The sequence below is a fragment of the Globicephala melas genome, chromosome 9, assembly GCF_963455315.2.
Source record: "Globicephala melas chromosome 9, mGloMel1.2, whole genome shotgun sequence".
NCBI lineage: Eukaryota > Metazoa > Chordata > Mammalia > Artiodactyla > Delphinidae > Globicephala > Globicephala melas.
In genome coordinates, this window is record NC_083322.1 from 7,578,796 (window position 1) to 7,597,716 (window position 18,921).

Sequence of the window (18,921 nt, forward strand, 5' to 3'; positions counted from 1 at the left end):
AGCCTCAAATTCCCCCTCTGACCATATCACCTTCTAGGCGCGTCTTTTAGTAAATGTCAGGACTCCTGACCTCCTAACGCCGCACAAAGACTTTCGAGCGATTCTGCCGTCCAGCCACCTTGTGGAGCAAAGCTTAAGATGTGCTGAGGAGATGTTCCCAGCTGGGAACATCCCACTACATTTCAGTGGGGGAGGGATAAACTAGGAGTTTGGGATTAGTAGATACACAGGCTACTATATATAAAACAGATAATCAGCAAGGTCCTACTGCATAGCACAGGGGACTATATTCAATATCTTGCAATAACCTATCATGGAAAAGAATCTGGAAAAGAATATATATATATATATGTATGTATGTATAACTGAATCACTTTGATGTCCACCAAAAACTAACACAACACTGTAAATCAACTATACTTCAATAAAAGAAAAAAAAAAAGAATAGCATGTTTCTCATATCCGGTGATGCCAGGAGGGACTGGTGATGATTCTAAGTCAGGCCAGAGGTTGGATTCAATGGCCCGTAAAGACCATTCCAATTCTAAAATTATTCTAAGCAAATATTATGACTAAAGTTTGCAATTTACATTGTTGTTTATAGAGAAGAACTGGAAGAGGTTTGTGACAATCATCTTTGTTTTCGTATCCAGGGAAGGAGGTGGAAAAAGATATTGTCCTACTCAGCTCTGGGGAAGCTGGGGCACCAGGAGGTTTGTGTCTGACCCAGGTCCACGGACTCAGTGGTAGCTATTCAATTTAATACACATAACTATGTGCGGGACACCAGGCTGTGTCGTTAGAAAGAACATTTCCTGGCTCCCTGCAATTCTAAGGCTCCTGGTCATTAGAGCACAATTTGGTGTTTGTTATTTTTAAAGAAGTGAACCTGCGATTTCTATCGCTGTCACACCCCTAACCCTAAAAGCTAATGACTTTCCTAAGTAAATTCACTGATCAATGATTCTTCTCCAGATGATGTTTAAAATACGGAGAGAAAATTCAAATGCTGTACATCTAATCAGACTAAGGATAAGGGCTTTACGGTTCTGAACCTATTTAATGAAACAGCATTTTCTTCCTAATTGGCTGGTCTTCTAGGGTTAAAGGTTTGCTCGCATCATGCTGGTGCAATGATGCTTATATGTGGGGTGTTTAAGTAAAGCGACCCCAGGTGTTTTTACTTTATTTATCTTTTTAAGGCACTGGCTTCAGTATTTAAATGAGTTTGAGTTTGTTTCCTGAATGGTCTTTCATTAAAGCTTAGGCTGACCTCATTCCTCCTGCAATCATGACACTGTAATGGCAGAAAAAGACTAATAAAAAATATGAACTCATTTTATGTGGTTGAAAAGGTTACATTTCTATTGATTTCAACTGTAATATAGTTAAAGTCCTTGATATTAAGAAAACTCAGCAAACACGTTCTTTTTTGTACAGAGGCTCTATCGATATTCCTTTGCCAGTAGGTTTTGGCAGCAATAACAATATGCAGGATGGAGTCTAAAATTTGGCAATTATCAGAGGACTGATAGCCACATCCTTTAAATTCTCTTCCAGGTGAAAGAGTATAAAGGTGTATCGCGAAAATCATTAAACACAGAGTGACTTCAGAATGTGGGGTGAATGCGGGGTCTAACAGCCCGAACGATGAGCAGTTCTGCTGGCTTTACAGAAAGCACTAAGGCTCTGCTCCCTGGAAACAATGTAGTTTTTCAAGGCTGTGGAATGTGGGGAGGGGTGGAAGAGTTTAGTAGAGGTGGTGAGGAGTGGGAAATAGGAGAGACTAGAAGAAATGAGGTAAGAGATCTAAGGAGAGCATTCACTTCTCTTGGAAAAAAGAATATGGAGCTGAAAGGATCTGGGAGAAGGAGGAAACGTGCAAAGAATATCCCCCCAAAGTTTGATCCTCTTCTTGCCCCTTTTCCATATTATTGACATCATTATCAGTGTAGCAGCTAACATTTCTTGAAAGTCAACTCCAGGTCAGATCCCACCTTAGGTACTTTACACGTATTATTTCACTGAATCTGCAAACAACCCTGTGGGCACAGACTCTCATTCACCCCATTTTACAGTTGAGGAAACCGAGGCCCTGGCATTAAGTTACGTTGCCTAAAGGGACACATAGCTCCCGAGAGGTACAGCCCAGAGGTCTGTGCGCCTGTAGAGTCTGAGCTACGCTACTGTGTCTGCCTGGATCCTGTGCTGTTGCAAAGCTAGGCTGGCAGGACGTCCACAGCAGCTGCACAAAGTACTCCTGGGAGTGAGCGGAGGGGCAGGGACAGCCCGGCATCGCCTCTGCCTGGTGTCCTCCTGGCCCCCATCTTGCTACCTCTCCTTTTAGGGATCTTCTGATTTACGTGACCCTGGCTGTCTGCATCCATCTCTGGCTGCAGGACGGGTTTCCGGAGATGACGTCGACGTCGGAAGTCAGAGGCTACAGAAGCCTGTCGGTTACTTCGCCGCTGGCGCCACAGTGCATTTGTGGTGCTCGGCTGTGGGGCTTAAGCACGTAAGCAAAGGCAGAGGCTGCGGGTCGCTAATCCAGATCCCGATGTCATCCTCACAGGGGTAGAGAGGGCTCATTTCTGTCTATTCTCCAGTTTAACTTCTGCTGGTGGCCTGAGTGACCGATATAGGGCGGGATGCTGGAGGGAGCGGCAGTATTTACTCAGTGGCTTTATTTGCTCTTACTTCTGCTTCCTCTTTGATGCTCTTGCGCCATCTTCACTGTTGAACTACCAGCTCAGACCCTCGCTTCTCCGCATGAAGTTTTTTATTACCATCCCCTCCAGCGTTCAGATCACATCTCCTCATCTCAAAGATGAGATGGGTAGGGCTAATTCTTTTAGGTCACTAGCCAGGACAGGGAAGAATGCAAGTCAAATGCACCTTAGGAAGCAGAAAGAATCTTTGTACTCTCAAATGCAGCACATGTGCTCAGAATCCATCATTTATAAATGTGATCCATTCATTTATCCAGTCACTCAGCAAACATTTCTTCAGGCTCTCTAGTGCCCAGGGCTCAGGGACAGAGCTGTGAGAAGCACAGGTGGGAACGAAATCCCTGGGCGGTATCTTCGAACGTGACGTCAAGCTCCCATTTATATAACCAAGCCCCATGGCCATCCCAGTATCTCACATTAGATGCAAGTGACCCACATGACAACTCCTGACTCTGCATTAGATGAGCATTTGTAGAAGCCTCACCTAAGCTGGTTTCATGCGGAAGTTTTCCCTTCCCCACCCTCAGCACTGGTTCTGGCTAGTGACCACTAGAGGGCATCTTAGCACTAGCTCAGGACCTGCTCCAGGCCACCCGGTCCATCAAAATCCTCACGTTCAGTCCCTGGGCTGACGTTTCCCTTCACTGAGTAAAAGGGCAGAGTGTAACCCTTCAGAACCTCGGGCTGCATGTGGGGATACATTTATTTTGCAGAGAGGAGATACACTTACGTGAGATAGGAACCTGCTTTCAGGTACCTGGGCACGGGAACCACCGCTCTGTCTACTGTGTTACAAAATTGCTTTGAGAATTACCATCTTTGAGAGTGATTTTAGTGCACTGCAGATGGATATAAGGATATAATGCCTCACAGATTGGACTTTAGTTTTCATGCCAGACAGAACAGAAATCCGGGAACCTCGCCTTCTTTCTTGAGAGATGATTTAAGGACAGTGTGCCTGGGGGGAAAATGAACGCTCCAACAGCTTTGGCTGCATTCTGGAGGAGAAAAGAGAGAACTGACATCTCAAACCCTAAACTGGATCAGAAGCTGCATTGCAACTGTTTTCCCACTGAGCTGTAAGAAATGTAAAGCGAAGTAAACGCATTTTTCTGGAGCGCGGGAATGGAGGTCCTGTCTAGCCTTGGAGCGCATAATTCTTTTGCAGATGAAATTGCTTTAGAAAAGAAATGAGAAACTTGGAAGTGTTGACATACTCATTATGAGTCTTTCTCGGTTTCAGATCAGATGACTTTGATGGGTTAAACTTATTTTTTCTTCGGTTCCCCTCTGTAATTTTTTTGGATTGCAGAAGAGCGAATACTGGCTCCCTGTGGTAAAAAATAAGTCTGATAACGTGGTCCTCCCGCCCCCCCATGCAAACATTAAGGCACGGCTCATATGCCTTCCTCGGTCTCCTCTGATCCATTTCTCCCACCCTCAGGATGATTAATTTCCCCCCCTTTTCTGTGCTTCCTCAGCATGAGTCCACACTTCAGTTGGCCCCTGGTTCATGTCTGTGTGATTGATGGTCTCTTCTGTTGGACTGTGGCTTCTGAAGCCACCGGCCATGCTGCCCACTGTGAACGTACAAAGTGCTGAGGACTTGCTCCCTGGGTTGAACTGCAAATGGATAGAACAGGAACCTTGGTTCTGAAGGCCCTGCTGATAATGACCTAACAGCTGCTCTCTTACTTTTTGCTTTTAAGAAAGAGAAGGGACTTGGGAAGGAAGGAAGGATAGTAGCATTTATTGGGCCATAGAAGATGCTAGATATTTTCATGTAAATTTTCATTTAACACACACACACACGCCCCATTAAAATAGGTGGCCTTATTCCCATTCTCCAAATACGTAAACAGAGCATTCAGTAACTTGCCAGAGAACATAGAGTTAGGAAGTGGAGGAATCTGTCAATAAGGATGTTTAAAAATTTATGTCTTAGTAACAACTTAGTAACAACAATCCCAATCCATGGGGGTCTCCGTTTAGACTCAGACCATCCTCAAAGGGAAATCTTGCTTCATGTGCTATGGCCTTATTACCAGCCAAGACTCATAATACTCTCTTCTGCTAGATCCCCAGTCTATTATTTACATGCTGATTGGGAGACCAACTTGTTAAGTCTCTTGCCGAGGAGAATTAGGTGGAATGAGCTTCTACTATCCGAAGAAATGTATAGCGAGTGTGTATGCAGCTTTCCTCTCCTCCCAGAATATAAACTCCTTGAGGGTAAAGGATACATTTCGTTCATTCCTCCTGCCCCACCAACTCATCATTGTCTACCTGGATTTCTTTCATGTAATAGGTACACAGCATGTATTTGTTCTCCTCAATGTATACTCAATGAAGTTGAGTTAATTTTAATTGCACTTCATAAGCAGCCATATGGGATGGCATTGACGACCCCCTGATTTTACCCAAGTCAGGCTTAAGGAATGGTTGCTGTTCGGAATTTCCCATCATGCCGTGGGCTGAGTGGCGGACAAGGATAAGAGATTAATGTCAATTACATGGCATAGTGTTAAATCCTTAGTGATCATCATATGGTTTTAATACTTTTAAAAATGCACTGTTAATGGAACATCCCAGAATCATCTTGAGAACATTTTGTCACACGTCACTGCACACCTCGGAACTGGGACCTTACAGAGTGGGTGCCCAGACCACTAAGTACACAGATGGTCTCAGTTTACAGCTGCAGGTCAGTTTGAACACACGGCGGCAGGGGGAGGAATCCTCGGCACTGATGGTTGTGTATCTTGTTTCTCTTTTCTGGAGACACTTCACCAAACAGTCCTACTTTCTGTTCAGAAATAAGGAAAATTTGCTAAAATACCCTACCATGGGCCAAGGACCCAAAACCCAATCTAAAACCAAATGACACAAAGCTAATGAGGTCATGAGGTTTGTGATGTGTGTCTCGATTGTGAATAGGCTTCTCTGGATATATGGAAATACTGAAAACCAAACAAAACAAACTCTGACACATGTGCAGACCAAATGAATGGGCAAGTTTTCAATAGACACATTCCTGTCTCTTCTCTTCCCAGGTATCTTCTGTGGAATTAAACCATTGTAATGATATGAGAAACAAATAATTGATCTATGCCCTCCGCATAAGTAAACATCTGAGTCGGTCTTCCATGAATGTAGGAACAGAAGCAGTAATACACTTGCTGAGAACCCAAACAGAGAGCCAGTGCATGGGTCAGAGTGCTCCCGGGAGGGAAGGATTAGAGACATCAAAGGGCTCATCACTATTCCCGCAATCGCCGCCCTTCTGCCAAGCGTGCTGGTAATGCACAACCAGGGCTGTGAGCTCATCTTCCAGAGGAGAGAAACGCTAAATTGGCCAAAGGGAAGATGTTACAGTAATGTAATCTCAGAGCAGGGCCTTAGACTAGTGAGGTCAACTTCCTTTATTTGTTCTGACAACCCTAAAAAGACTTAATGCTTCCAAACTGTTATTTTTTAAAATAAAGGCTTGAACAACCTCTGCTATTAAAATTTTCAGTTGTGTTTACAGCTATACACTTTTTAGTATTGTTCGTTATTGGCAGAAAGTTCAAGGGTAATAAAGGCCCACATTTTTAATTAGATTTAATTAGATTAAAAAATTTTTAATTTTAATTAGAAGCCTCAGCTTCTAATTTCAGGCCAGGCTGCATGCCAGCACAGGAAAGAAGGATGCTCAGATGGAAGGACCAGAGGTTATGTCCACGCTTCCAGGAAAACTGATGTGGACTCTTTATGTGGCACAAACACTGGCCTGAAAGTTGGACTGCTTACTTCTTTTTTCACTTAGAAAAGTTGCGATTTTATGACCTCCAGCAAATCTCAATAGGGCTTTTCTTTTTAAAAAAAGTGTTTTCCCTCCATTACATACAGTTATTTTTTGCTGAGGAGACTATCATGTAATTTGGTATTTCAAAAACATGAATATACCTTTTCATAAACTGCAGTAGGGTATCAGGGGTTTCCTGCTGCCTATGTCAAGGAAGAGATGAGTTCAGAAAAGAATTGGCCTGTTTCCAAACATCAGTGAAAGGGAATAGAGAAAAGTCCAAAAATTTAGAGCCTCACACCAGAGAGTAAGAAATAAAACTGCAAAAAGCTTTGACCAACAAAGGCACATGAAGATTTTCAGCTCAGCAAACTGGCTCAGCGCCATGCGGGAGGTTAAAATTAAGAGTATTTACCCCACCACAATCACCTAAGCCTCTTGTCTCAGATGGCCTCAAGGTAGCTGCCATGACCTTGAGAGAGAGGCAAGGGTCCTTGGAAGCAAATGACTATGTCGGTCCAAGAGCCACATTTAGGGAAGAATGCAGGGCGTATCTACTGGTACACGAAACTGACCGGAAGCAGATAGATCAGAAGCCAACTCAGCTTCTGAAGGAACTGTATTGGCAAAGAAACTGCAGGTCTGGTCTACAAAGGCTTGTGAGTATAAGACAATCCTCAGTGTAATTGACACCTGCAGGAAACGGTCCCTGGAAGCTGCACAGCTTCAAGGAATGCATTATCACCAACATTCAGTTCAGAGGAGAGCCATGGAGAGCCATGCAAATAATGGACAGGAAGTTGGCCTATTCAAGGAACTACTCCCATGGCCAAGGGCGGCAGCAGGACGCCCTCAGAGCGTCTACCCAGCATGATTTCATCACTGCTACAGAACACAGGACTTTCCTCTTTAAAAATATATCTGATATAAGGCAGACTTTCATTGGGCTTAGCCACTGACATTTTAGGGTTGTTACAGCAACTGGTGTTATCCTAGTCTTTTTCTATATTCCCGGCGTTTAGCATTCACCATATGCTACTATTGTTGGTAACACTTTCCTCTGACCATTTTTAGGATTCATATTCAATATACAGCTCAATTAGCAATCGATGCAACTGCTGTTACACAATTTGGTTGAAATTCTGATTAATAACAGGTAAGAAATTATCGTCTTTATTTTAAGAGATGTAATTCACTGAGCTTGAGGAACATTTGTTTTGAAAATTCCCGATGAAAACAATTGAAGTCATGCTCTTTGTGCTATAAAAATTTGGGGACCTGATCATCATTTGTTTCTGAGGACTTGGAATTATTTAAGAAAGTCCTTATTTTACTTGCAGGAAATCTGTTAGCTTCTTCTTGGCAAAGACGGAACTGGCCCTCCAGTTACATGAAAGCCAAAATGATACATCTTTACCATCTGTTCATTTGATTTTTAGAGAAAATGGATTAGGAGTATCTGTGCCAGAGACTATATCCCTGAACCCTCCACTGTAAAACTTCCATAAAACCCCTAAATATTTGATAGTTATTCAAGGAACATGTACTTAATTCATTTTTCAAGCTAATTTTATCCTTGGATCAGGTGAGAATATCAGAAAGTTGTATCACCTCAGCCCTTGTCCCCTTCATTTCCCATCACCCTGTTCTACCCCACTGCCTGCAGAACTGTTTGGGCTGAAATCCATTTTTAAGTTATACTTGACTTTCCCAAGGAAATGCTACGTCAAGAAGGTTTGTGAAAAACACATTTGTTGCAGAAACACTGGTGAAGGCCCTGCGTACCACCTCTCTCGGTACCCACTAGATAATAAGGAGGAAGGGCCTTCAACTATCACTGCATTTTTAAAACTCTGAAGAAATATAGCAAAATGCCAAAATTTTAAAAGTTTGGATGGTGGGTCCATAGGTGTATGTTTTATTATTCTCTGTACTTCTGCATATTTTTGAACTATTTTATAACTTCAACATCACTCAATTTCCAACTGGCCAGAGGTATCCATTTCCAACATTTTATGGTCACCCTCCCAGACATCTCTCTACTAAGTGATTCAGTTAAGAGCGTGTGTAAACTTCAGTGTGGTAGACCTCGGTTCATCTAGGCTTTTGCTACTCACTGCTTCCTAATTTTGAGTGAGCTACATCACACTCTGAGTGTCAGTTTCCACATCTCTAAAATGGGGATACTAATGGTGCAGTCCTCATAAGCCTATTGTGAAGACTCAATGAGAAAATGTGTGTCAAGTGCTAGCACAGTGCCTGGACCACAGCACCAACAAACGTGAGCTCCCATCATGCGTGTGATGTTGCCAAGTGGATCGTGCTATGGGCAGCTTGCCATGCCAGTAAACAGAATCCATGGTAGATAATAAAAGGAAAGAATGACAGAGCAAGAAAAATTCCATTTCCCTGGAAGAGCTGGTATATTTTATGCTTATGGGTTGTGCAATTCCGGGCACCAAGAAGCTCCGAGCCAAACTTACGCAAGTGGGTGAGACCTTCTGACGCGGGTAACCGTATTCCATTTCCCCATTGTCTTGGGGCCCTACTTTTCGTGACTTACTTTAACTCTCAATTTCGTTTTATGTACTCCCTGTAAACCACCTTATATCCCCTGTGCAATGTGGTTGGGACGAAAGGAAGGAAAGGAGGACGGGTGAAGCCAGGGACGGCAGGCAGGAAGGAAAGTAAGAAGAAAGGATTTGTAACACAGGCTTTGAAATTATTCCTTGTAATGGTCATGTTCAGTTCTTAGATGATGCTAATTGGCACTGTTTTTAATCACAGGCAGTGTTTTTCGGGTGCTCTCTGCCCGCTTGGGGTTTGTTTTACATTTGGCATTAAGCCTTCAGCTTTATCACGGGTGCAACTGTGAGTTTCCATAAACGATGCAACTTGAGGGTTGTCCTGGGCTCTGGTTTGCGCTGGCATCTGAGAACTCTGAGAGTCGGTCCTTCATTCTGTGTGTGGACATTGGGCACTTTGTCTTTTGGCAGCAAATGTTTCATCCAAGGTCAGTTTCCCTCAAGTGCTCAGCACCATTTCAGACAGCGTGTGCTCAGGGAATGCAAACTTATTTAAAGTTAGCTTTAGCCAAACCCAGCTAGGAAAGCAAACCTGCTTTTAAAAACGCTGTAAACACTGACAAACATCATCTAAATTATATGATGTTTGCACATATATAAATGTATAGAATTTTACCTTAATTCCAAAGGCATCATTCCATAGCACTTTTTTTTACATCTTTTTTGGAGTATAATTGCTTTACAATGTTGTAGTTTCTGCTGTACAACAACATGAATCAGCTGTATGTATACATATATCCCCCCAACCCCTCCCTCTTGAGCCTCCCTCCCTCCCTCCCTCCATATCCCACCCCTCTACGTCGTCACAAAGCATCAAGCTGATCTCCCTGGGCTATGCGGCCGCTTCCCACTAGCTATCTACTTTACATTTGGTAGTGTGTAGATGTCAGTGCTATGCTCTCACTACATCCCAGCCTCCCATCACCTTCCGTGTCCTCAAGTCCATTCTCTACATCTGCGTCTTCATTCCTGTCCTGCCACTAGGTTCATCGTACCATTTTTTTAGATTCCATATATATGTGTTAGCATATGGTATTTGTTTTTCTCTTTTTGAATTACTTCACTCTGTATGACAGACTCTAGGTCCATCCACCTCACTACAAATAACTCAATTTTGTTCCTTCTTATGGCTGAGTAATATTCCATTGTATATATGTGCCACATCTTCTTCATCCATTCATCTGTCGACATTCCGTGACACTTTTTTTTTTTTTTTTTTTTTTGCGGTACGCGGGCCTCTCACTGTTGTGGCCTCTCCCGCAGCGGAGCACAGGCTCCGGACGCGCAGGCTCAGCAGCCATGGCTCACGGGCCCAGCCACTCCACGGCATGTGGGGTCCTCCCGGACCGGGGCACGAACCCGCGTCCCCTGCATCGGCAGGCGGACTCAACCACTGCGCCACCAGGGGAGCCGCTCCATGGCACTTTTAAACTCATCTTTGAGTTAGTCTTATTTTTGTTCTTTGATGAGAAGTACATTTTAATTTGAAATTATTTAAATATATTTGTCATTATATTTTATTGTAACTGGGGGCTATCAGAATGGGTTGAGGATATATGCATGTTTTACATTTTTGTTCGCTTATAAAAATGCAACATACACTTATAATTAAAAAACGAGGGGCTTCCCTGGTGGCGCAGTGGTTGAGAATCTGCCTGCCAATGCAGGGGACATGGGTTCGAGCCCTGGTCTGGGAAGATCCCACATGCCGCGGAGCAACTAGGCCCGTGAGCCACAATTACTGAGCCTGCACGTCTGGAGCCTGAGCTCTGCAACAAGAGAGGCCGCGATAATGAGAGGCCCGCGCACCGCGATGAATAGTGGCCCCTGCTTGCCACAACTAGAGAAAGCCCTCGCACAGAAATGAAGACCCAACACAGCCATAAATAAATAAATAAATAAATAAATAAATTTAAATCATATGGGCTTCTAAGAAGACCTCTGCTTAAAAACAACAAAAAAAATGAGGAAATATAGAAAACTCTAGAGGAAATGAAGCCATTTATAATCTCTTTACACAGAAATAATCACGATTAACCTTTTATTATATCTTTCTCTATATATTCTTGAGGTTGTAGAAGTTCTCAAGATGGATTTGTAGATTGTTTCCAGGAAAAAAAAATTAGAGTGTTTTTTTGGAGTTCTAAAGATGTCCTTGGAATTACGTCCACACTCTACAGTCTTCCCTGCCTGCAAGAAAGCAGGTCATGGGAGCAGGGAATCGGCCCGACCTGCTTGTCTGCAAGCAGGCACCATATCTTTTCTTCCTCCACCATGTCTACCTTTGTTTTCCATCTGGGCTGGACTGGAGAGGCTGGGCTGACAAAGACCAGTGCACCCCGGACCATGAAGTCTTTCCAGGCTGCATTCAAGTGGGTCGAGGCATCTGCTTTCTAAACATGTCCAGAAATCTCAGTGCAATTGCATCCCATTGTATGACAGAAGGAGGAGGTGGGGGACAGGGCTTTCCAACACCCTGGGTACAATTCCTATGGCCAAATTAGTTCCGTGCCTTCTACAATGCTTCCCACTTCTATCTTCTCCTTTACCTCAAAGCATTGTGCAGCCAAAGTTTTTCGTACCCATCGTGTTTCCTTTTCCTGGAACTGTAGTCCTGTTCCTTGGAAGATTCTCCCCAATTCCCCACTCTAATCATGAGGTTTGATTAGGGGCTATCAGTCACTGTTCCCCTCCCCTCACAATAGGGTGAGTGTGTGACCCCAGCCAGGTCAATCAGAGACCTTCTCCGGATTTTAAAATGAGAACCGAGAAACTAGGACCTTGCTTCTGGTCCCAGCAAAACTGGGAAGATGTGAGCCGACTTCAGTGCCTGTGTCCCATGATGTGTGGCAGATGAAGCCTGCTGCAAGAGGAATTGTCCAGAGGCAGGTGGGCAAGCAGAGAAGATGGAGGGAGGGAGGGAGGGAAGGAGAGGAGGGAGAAGGGGGGGGAGGGGGAGAGAGAGAGAGAGAGAGAGAGGCATTTGGTCGTGGCCTAGGCTTTGTTTGAATCCTCCAGGTCCCCTGCATTCTTTCAAAATTTTGGTTTTCCCTTTCTTAAATTCTATAACCTACCCTAGGAATTTTCTCTACAAATGAATTCTGAACTGGTTTTCTGTCCTTTGTGATCAGAAGGACCCTGAGCAATAGAAGCCGGTTCTCCCCAGCCCCACTTTGGTCCCCTGGACTCTGCAGGCCTCTGGCTCCTCCACTGCGTGGATTTCTCAGCCTTTCCTCAAGAGCCCCAAGTCCTTAAAACAGCCCATCCCTCTCCCCTGCTTCAGGGTAATCTCTCGTTTACTGTAGCAGACAGCAGCTCTGATTAAGCTAATATTTGCTCTTAAAGAGCTGCTGCTTCCTTCCAAAGATTCCCCAGTTGGTGGAATTTGGCAGAAGGGAGGCCATCTTGACCTTCTTTACTCCAGACTCTCATTTGGGGAAATGCACCAGGAAATGGAATTATTTAGCCTATCATCTGGACTCGCTTCTCCCACTCACCCCACCCTCGTCTTTGCATGTGGTTCCTCAACCCACAGGGCTCGGTCCCGACATACAACGCGTTTTCTTGGAGACAGCGAGGATTAACCTTGCAAAACTCCGCAGCTGAGACAGCTCCCTTCCTTGACACTGTCCTTCAAGCTGACTGTTGAGCTTTTTAACTTTTAATATTATTTTGCAATGGTGAAATGGCAAGATAATCACTTTCTTTAAGAGAGGTGACAGACGGCACACTTTAAAACAAGAGAATGCCTCTAATCAAAAGCCAATAAACACAACGTTGATAAAATGGTATAAAACCACCCCTTTCCTGTACTGGTATAAACCACCATACTAATCCTGGACTTGCTGGCTTTTCTGAATCAAACTTGAGTTATGGTGGAAGATGGGCGTGGTTTACTCCATAAGTAATTTGCAGCACCTAACACGTGACAGGCACTGCGCTAGACTCAGCGACTGTCCATCACTATGAGAGAAGCTTATATATGCCCCATTTGATTGATTGTGCAATAGGCTGTAACTGCACATTGTCATTTTCCTAGGAAAGGCCTCTCCTGAAAATGCTCTCTAGCATTTACTGCTAAAGGCCAAGTGTAAACTCCATATCAAGTTATGAATTTGACATCCGCCAGTGCTCACGAAGAGACGGGGCTTGTGCCTCTCCTTTGCAACCTGAACTTCCCACAGTTCCCAGCCGAACCCGAATTCCAATGAGGTCGGAGAGGCTGCTGAACCCCTGCAAATGACATTCCACTTGACTGACAAGACAGCATCCCCCTGCTGCACTTCTTCCTGACAGGTATCTATTCTGAACCCCTTCTAGAGAATGCAGTGACAGTTCCAGCCTTGATCTTTGCCTTAGTTCCCAGGGAGACCTCCTCATGCCATGTTTTATTCATGGTGTCTCCCAGGCTGGTCTCTTCATTGTAAAAAATCGGTCTTGGGGGTAGGGACAATCCATGAACCTGAAATAAAGTTTGAGCGTCGCAATAAAACCGTCCCTTTGTGTACGGAAAGCCTACAACCAGGGTCTGAGATGCGGGGGAAGGTTTGTGTACTGAGGATTTTTAAGGCAAAGCATGCATAGAAGAAAAGAAAATAGTTATTCACATTGCACTGGAGTCGTGAAGGAAGTAGGTCAGATAAACCAAAATAACCTTTGCTGGGAAACGCGATAAGCTTCAGACATCTGAGACCATGGAGAGAAAAGATGCTGCAATGGATAAAAACAGTAGACCGATAGATGTGCAGGGCTACAAGCAGGAAAGCTACAAAGAACGTACAGAGTAAACATTTATTCTACCTTCTCCCAAGAAATCTCTTCTCCATCAACTCTGTCATTGTCCTTCCTGTAGGAACTGGGTATCTTTCTACTTCACAGGTTAGAAATTTGTAGGAGAAAGTATCAGAAGCATCTCTTCCACCTGTCCTAACCGCCCAAAACAAAACCAAGAGCCCAGCATGACAGAGGACAGAGATTGCAACCCTGTATCACATCCGCTTGATGAGTAACACGTGTGTACCTTGAGAGTAATGGTCCTCTCGTGACGGGTGACATTAACGCTGTGGGGCTGCCCATTGGCCATGCTCCTGTGGTCCACGTCAATGTTATATGGCTCCCTGGTGCCACCCAGGCTGTACCGGATCTGTAAGCTTCCTACACAGAGAAAAGAAAAGAAACTCAGTCATTTCTCCACTCTGGATTTCATTTTAATGTCACTTCCCCCACCCCTGGAGGCTAATTCCATTAAACTCGGCTTCAACATCCATCAATGTCACTGCCGTTCTGAATTCTGAGTCACTAGCTCAGAGGCACACGAATCCATAAAGGCTCACGGCACCAGGCACGCGCACGTTGACAATCTACCAACAACAAGCCATCGGTGACCGTCATCTCCAAGCTGGAGCAGCACATGGTATAAACAACCCAAGTCGGGCTTGAGCCTGGGATGGCAGAATGGGAACATGCATGGTACAGGACCATGGAGACGCCTACAGGCCCCACAAAATACTCTGTGAAATAAAAAGTAAGTGCAGGATGCCGGGATGACCTCATGCCATAGGCAAAGTGTGACATTCAGCATATAAAAGAACCACGAACATACAATATTAAGAATAAACATAATTTACAGAAGATAAATCCATGGGATTTTGGGAGGCTTCACTGAGACCAAGAAAACAAAGCAATGGCTTTTATTCTAGGTTAGAGACCTCATCAATCCAAATGCAAACCAAAGGCAAAAAGATGGGTCCTCATCGCCTCTCAGTTGTCGTTCACTTTGCCTCAAAAAATTATTCTTTTTTCTCTTTCTTGTTTCTTCCCAATAATGACAAGCAATATTCAAAAAGATTAATATAATATTCTATATCCTGCTTTTAATTAATCTGCACAGCAAACGTAGCTTTTATTTCTTAGTTATGATTTTTAAAGCCATTGACTTTTTATCTCATTTTTTACTCAAATTGGAATCTTCGTGTTAATAGCTTTTGACATCTCAGAGCTTAAAAACAGAGCCAGTAATTTAGCAAGAGTTTGGCCAACTGTAAATCACCTAAAGATGCTTTGTCGCCTTTTTCATTTTCCTTCCAGAGGAACAAAACTGATATTCTAAGTTGTGAAATAAAACACGATAATTAAAACTCAAAAAGTGAACAGAAACGAGAAAGAAAGTCACTGGAAACTCCACCGTCCAGAGGTAAGGTAAACTACTCTAGATATTTGGCGATATCTCCTCGTAGGTAATTCTCATGTCCTCATGTGCACGTACATAAGTGCAATAGTTTCTGAATGCTGCCCTTCCTTATTTTGCGTTACCTGTGCCATTTAAAATATTGAGCTACGCTCCTGGAATTGAAAGAACAATCGTGAATTACTTGCATTTCCTATTTCTCCTTTCTGAACAAATCTCGCAAGGCTTCACTGCTTGAGTTTTCTCTTGGCACTTGATCCTAGATTCCTTTGCTTTATAGAGTTTCAACCAAGCACTGTTGGCTTTCGTCTCCTAAATGGGTCTAAGTTCACCCACTCTCCCCCATCTCCACAACCACAGGGCCTCCACTGGCACCTAGAATGCCCTGGTATCGCTCCCATAGGAGCCTGCCCCTGCACGCAGAGCTCCTGGCCCGACTCAGGGCCTCTGTGCTGGCCACACCCTATCAGTGACCTGACGGCCACCACCTGGGCTTCACCTGCATTGGCTTCTGCCTGGATCACGTGATCCAAATCAGTCCCTCCTTTAAACATGATCACCCTTGACCCCATTTCACTCTCAGGCGAGTCCCCTCTTTCCGTGCTCTCTTACTACTAACCCATTAATGGAGGTGTCGCACTGGGACCTCAGACACAACATACGTGAAACCAGACTCTTGATCTTCCCCTCCAAAAACTATTCCATCACAATTCCCACATTTCAGTTAACGGCCACTTTATCCTTCCAGCTATTCCTGCCTAAAAGCCCTGACTCCCGCCTTGCTCCTATAATACACGTATGATCTATTGGCAAAGCTTCTTGGCTCAGTCTTTAAAACACACCCTGAATCTTACTGCTCTCATCACCTCCATTTCTATTCCTGGACCAAGCCACCCTCGTCTTTTGTCTGGATTATTGTACTAGCCTCCATTCTAACTACTGCCCTTCCGCCACGCTCCCTCAGCCCAGCCTGGCCTCCGCCCCTCACATACCTGGTCTCTCCACGCGGCAGTCAGAGCGGTCCTCTGCTCAGAACCCTCCCATGGCCTCCTGTCTCACTCAGAGTAAAAGTCGACATCTCCATAACGGCTCACCAGGCCCTCTGTGGTCTCCCCCCTCATCTCTGACATAACCTCTCATTATTCTCCTCCTTTCTCACTCCGCACCTGAACACACTGGCCTCTTTGTTGTCTCCCCAGATGCCAGCATGTTCCTGCCTCAGGCCCTTGGCACCTGCTGGTTCTTCTGCCTAGGATGCTCATTTCCCAGTTATCTGCATGGCTGAGCCCTCACTCCCTTTAGGTCCTGCTCAAATATTGTCTTCTCAGTGATCATTTCTGTGACTTCCTTATTAGAAGCAGAATTTACCCACTCCTTTCCCTTGGCCAGGCTCTCCCTCTTCTGCCTTATTTTTTTCCCCATGAGAGTTCTTACCATACAACATACTGTACTTAGTATGTTTACTGCTGTCTTCTGCTAAAATGTAAACTCCATGAGAGTAAGAATTTTTGTTTATGTTCTTTATGACTTAGTTCCCAACGTCTAGAACAACGCCCGATACATGGTAGGTGCTGGATAACTACTTGTTGAGTGAATGGATGATGGTCTCCTTGCTTCTGTGCTTTCTTCCTTCCCATGTTTTCTTAGCAGAGAAATCTTTTCAAGATGCATAACTGACTATTTGTCTGGTTCACTTAAAACTCTTCAAACTTTCCAGCTGCTTAGAGGATAAAGACATACATTCTTAACATAGCTTATGATGTCTTGTCTGATCACAGCTTGTCAGTTACTTTATTTTAAAACATGCCATTTACCCTCTTACTTTTTTTTTTTTTTTTTTTTTTGCTGTACGCGGGCCTCTCACTGTTGTGGCCTCTCCCGTTGCAAAGCACAGGCTCTGGACGCGCAGGCTCAGCGGCCATGGCTCACGGACCCAGCCGCTCCGCAGCATGTGGGATCTTCCCGGACTGGGGCACGAACCTGTGTCCCCTGCATCGGCAGGCGGACTCCCAACCACTGCGCCACCAGGGAAGCCCTACCCTCTTACTTTTTACATTCAAGCTACCTAGGACTTCTCTTATTCCCTAGGAAATACAATTCTTCCTGCCTCAGGACCTTTGAATATGTTGCTCCCATTTCCTGGGCTACTTCTCTCCCCACTCCTCAGTGATTTACCCTATTTTTTCTTTATTCTAATAGCATTAAAAACAATCTATTGTTTGGCAGTGAAGGAGATGATTAGGCAGTTGTTTGGCTATAGGTAGAAAAAACAAGTCAATTGTCTTGAGTTTTTATTCTCCACTTTACTTCTGGTGCTCTGACCTTGTATGATCACAGCCAGTTTTCTTAAATACACAGCTGTATTCATTCATCATTTAAAACTTAATTTCTTTAGAACATACTTATTTAGTGCCCCTGTTGAACCCAAGGTTTCAAGGTCTAGAAGTGGACTGCCTGGCTGGCTATAAGTGTGGAGTCCACTGCTAATACAGACATCCATCCCCAGCCCCTGTATGGTATGCGCCAGGCCGTGCCTCGATCTGGGGATGCAAAGAGAAGTAAGAGAGGGCTCTGCCTTTGAGGCTAGGAGTTGGAGGAACTGGTAATTATGCCAAAAAAGCCCCACAAAACCCTGGACATTTTTCTCCCTACTGTCTCTTCGTCATTGGCCCCTTTATGTTCTCCAGCTCATTAAAATCAGTATTAAGTTGTTTTCATTATTTTTTCTCTTTCCTGGATTTCTTGGACTTTGTAAATATGATGTAAAACTTCTCTAACTGCTTCACTTAATGGCAATGGAAATGATCTGCTTTGAGGAAAAAGATGAGTTGGACCTTAAAATTTATATATAGTGAACATCTATAAACAGTAATGGCAATATTCTTGAATAATAAAATTTAAATGATATATTTATTCCTTTCAAACAATAGCACAAGAAGACCACTAAATGATGAGAAGGAGAATATTAATATTTGTTCATTAAAATAAAATATTATTAAGATGGAGAGATACTTCACTTCTTGCATCTCATGTTCATCTCCCGGGTGAATTAAAGCAGTTATAAGGGACAATTATTGGCTGCAGCAAATAATGTGCTTAACAGATTTATTCTCTACGGTCATCATCATTACCATCAGCAAACAATTACAGAGCACCTACTGTACGCAGGAGATGTAGTGCGGGGGCCTTTCATCTCACTGGGAAGACAGGGCATATTTATAACAAAGATGGGTAACAATACAGTGTACAAAAAGCCAAACAAATGACATTGAAAATAAGTGTAACAGGAGTTTAAAGTAAGGAGAAGTCATTGAAAGGAGGTGAGACTTGATCTGGGTCTAGAATGAAAGGCAGGTATTAAGCTACAGAGGAAGATGGAGCTTTTCCAGATAAGGGAGCACAGCAGGCAGCAGGGCAGACGTCCTTGGGGTGTGTGAGGAGGGAAGAGTTCCTGGAGAAGGGAGAGAACAGAGGCGTGGCCTCAATATGCGGCAAAACGTAGATTAAATCATGGGCTCTGGATAATAATAACCGCTAACACACACCATACAGTGTGCGCGTGTGTGCGTGCGTGTGTGTGTGTGCGCGCGTGCGTGTGTGTGCGCGCGCGTGCGTGTGTGTGCGCGCGCGTGC

The 18,921-nt window shown here is 44.1% G+C and overlaps 1 protein-coding gene across 3 annotated transcripts in view; it reads right to left on the minus strand.

The window, feature by feature from the left end:
- CNTNAP2 (contactin associated protein 2) overlaps positions 1–18,921 on the minus strand; it is a 2,034,513-nt gene that overhangs the window by 147,891 nt on the left and 1,867,701 nt on the right. For all 3 annotated transcript variants that reach the window (XM_060305187.1, XM_060305186.1, XM_060305185.1), the window contains exon 21: positions 14,122–14,255. In XM_060305187.1, coding sequence (XP_060161170.1) covers positions 14,122–14,255 — 134 coding nt within the window. The remainder of the gene's footprint in view (positions 1–14,121; positions 14,256–18,921) is intronic.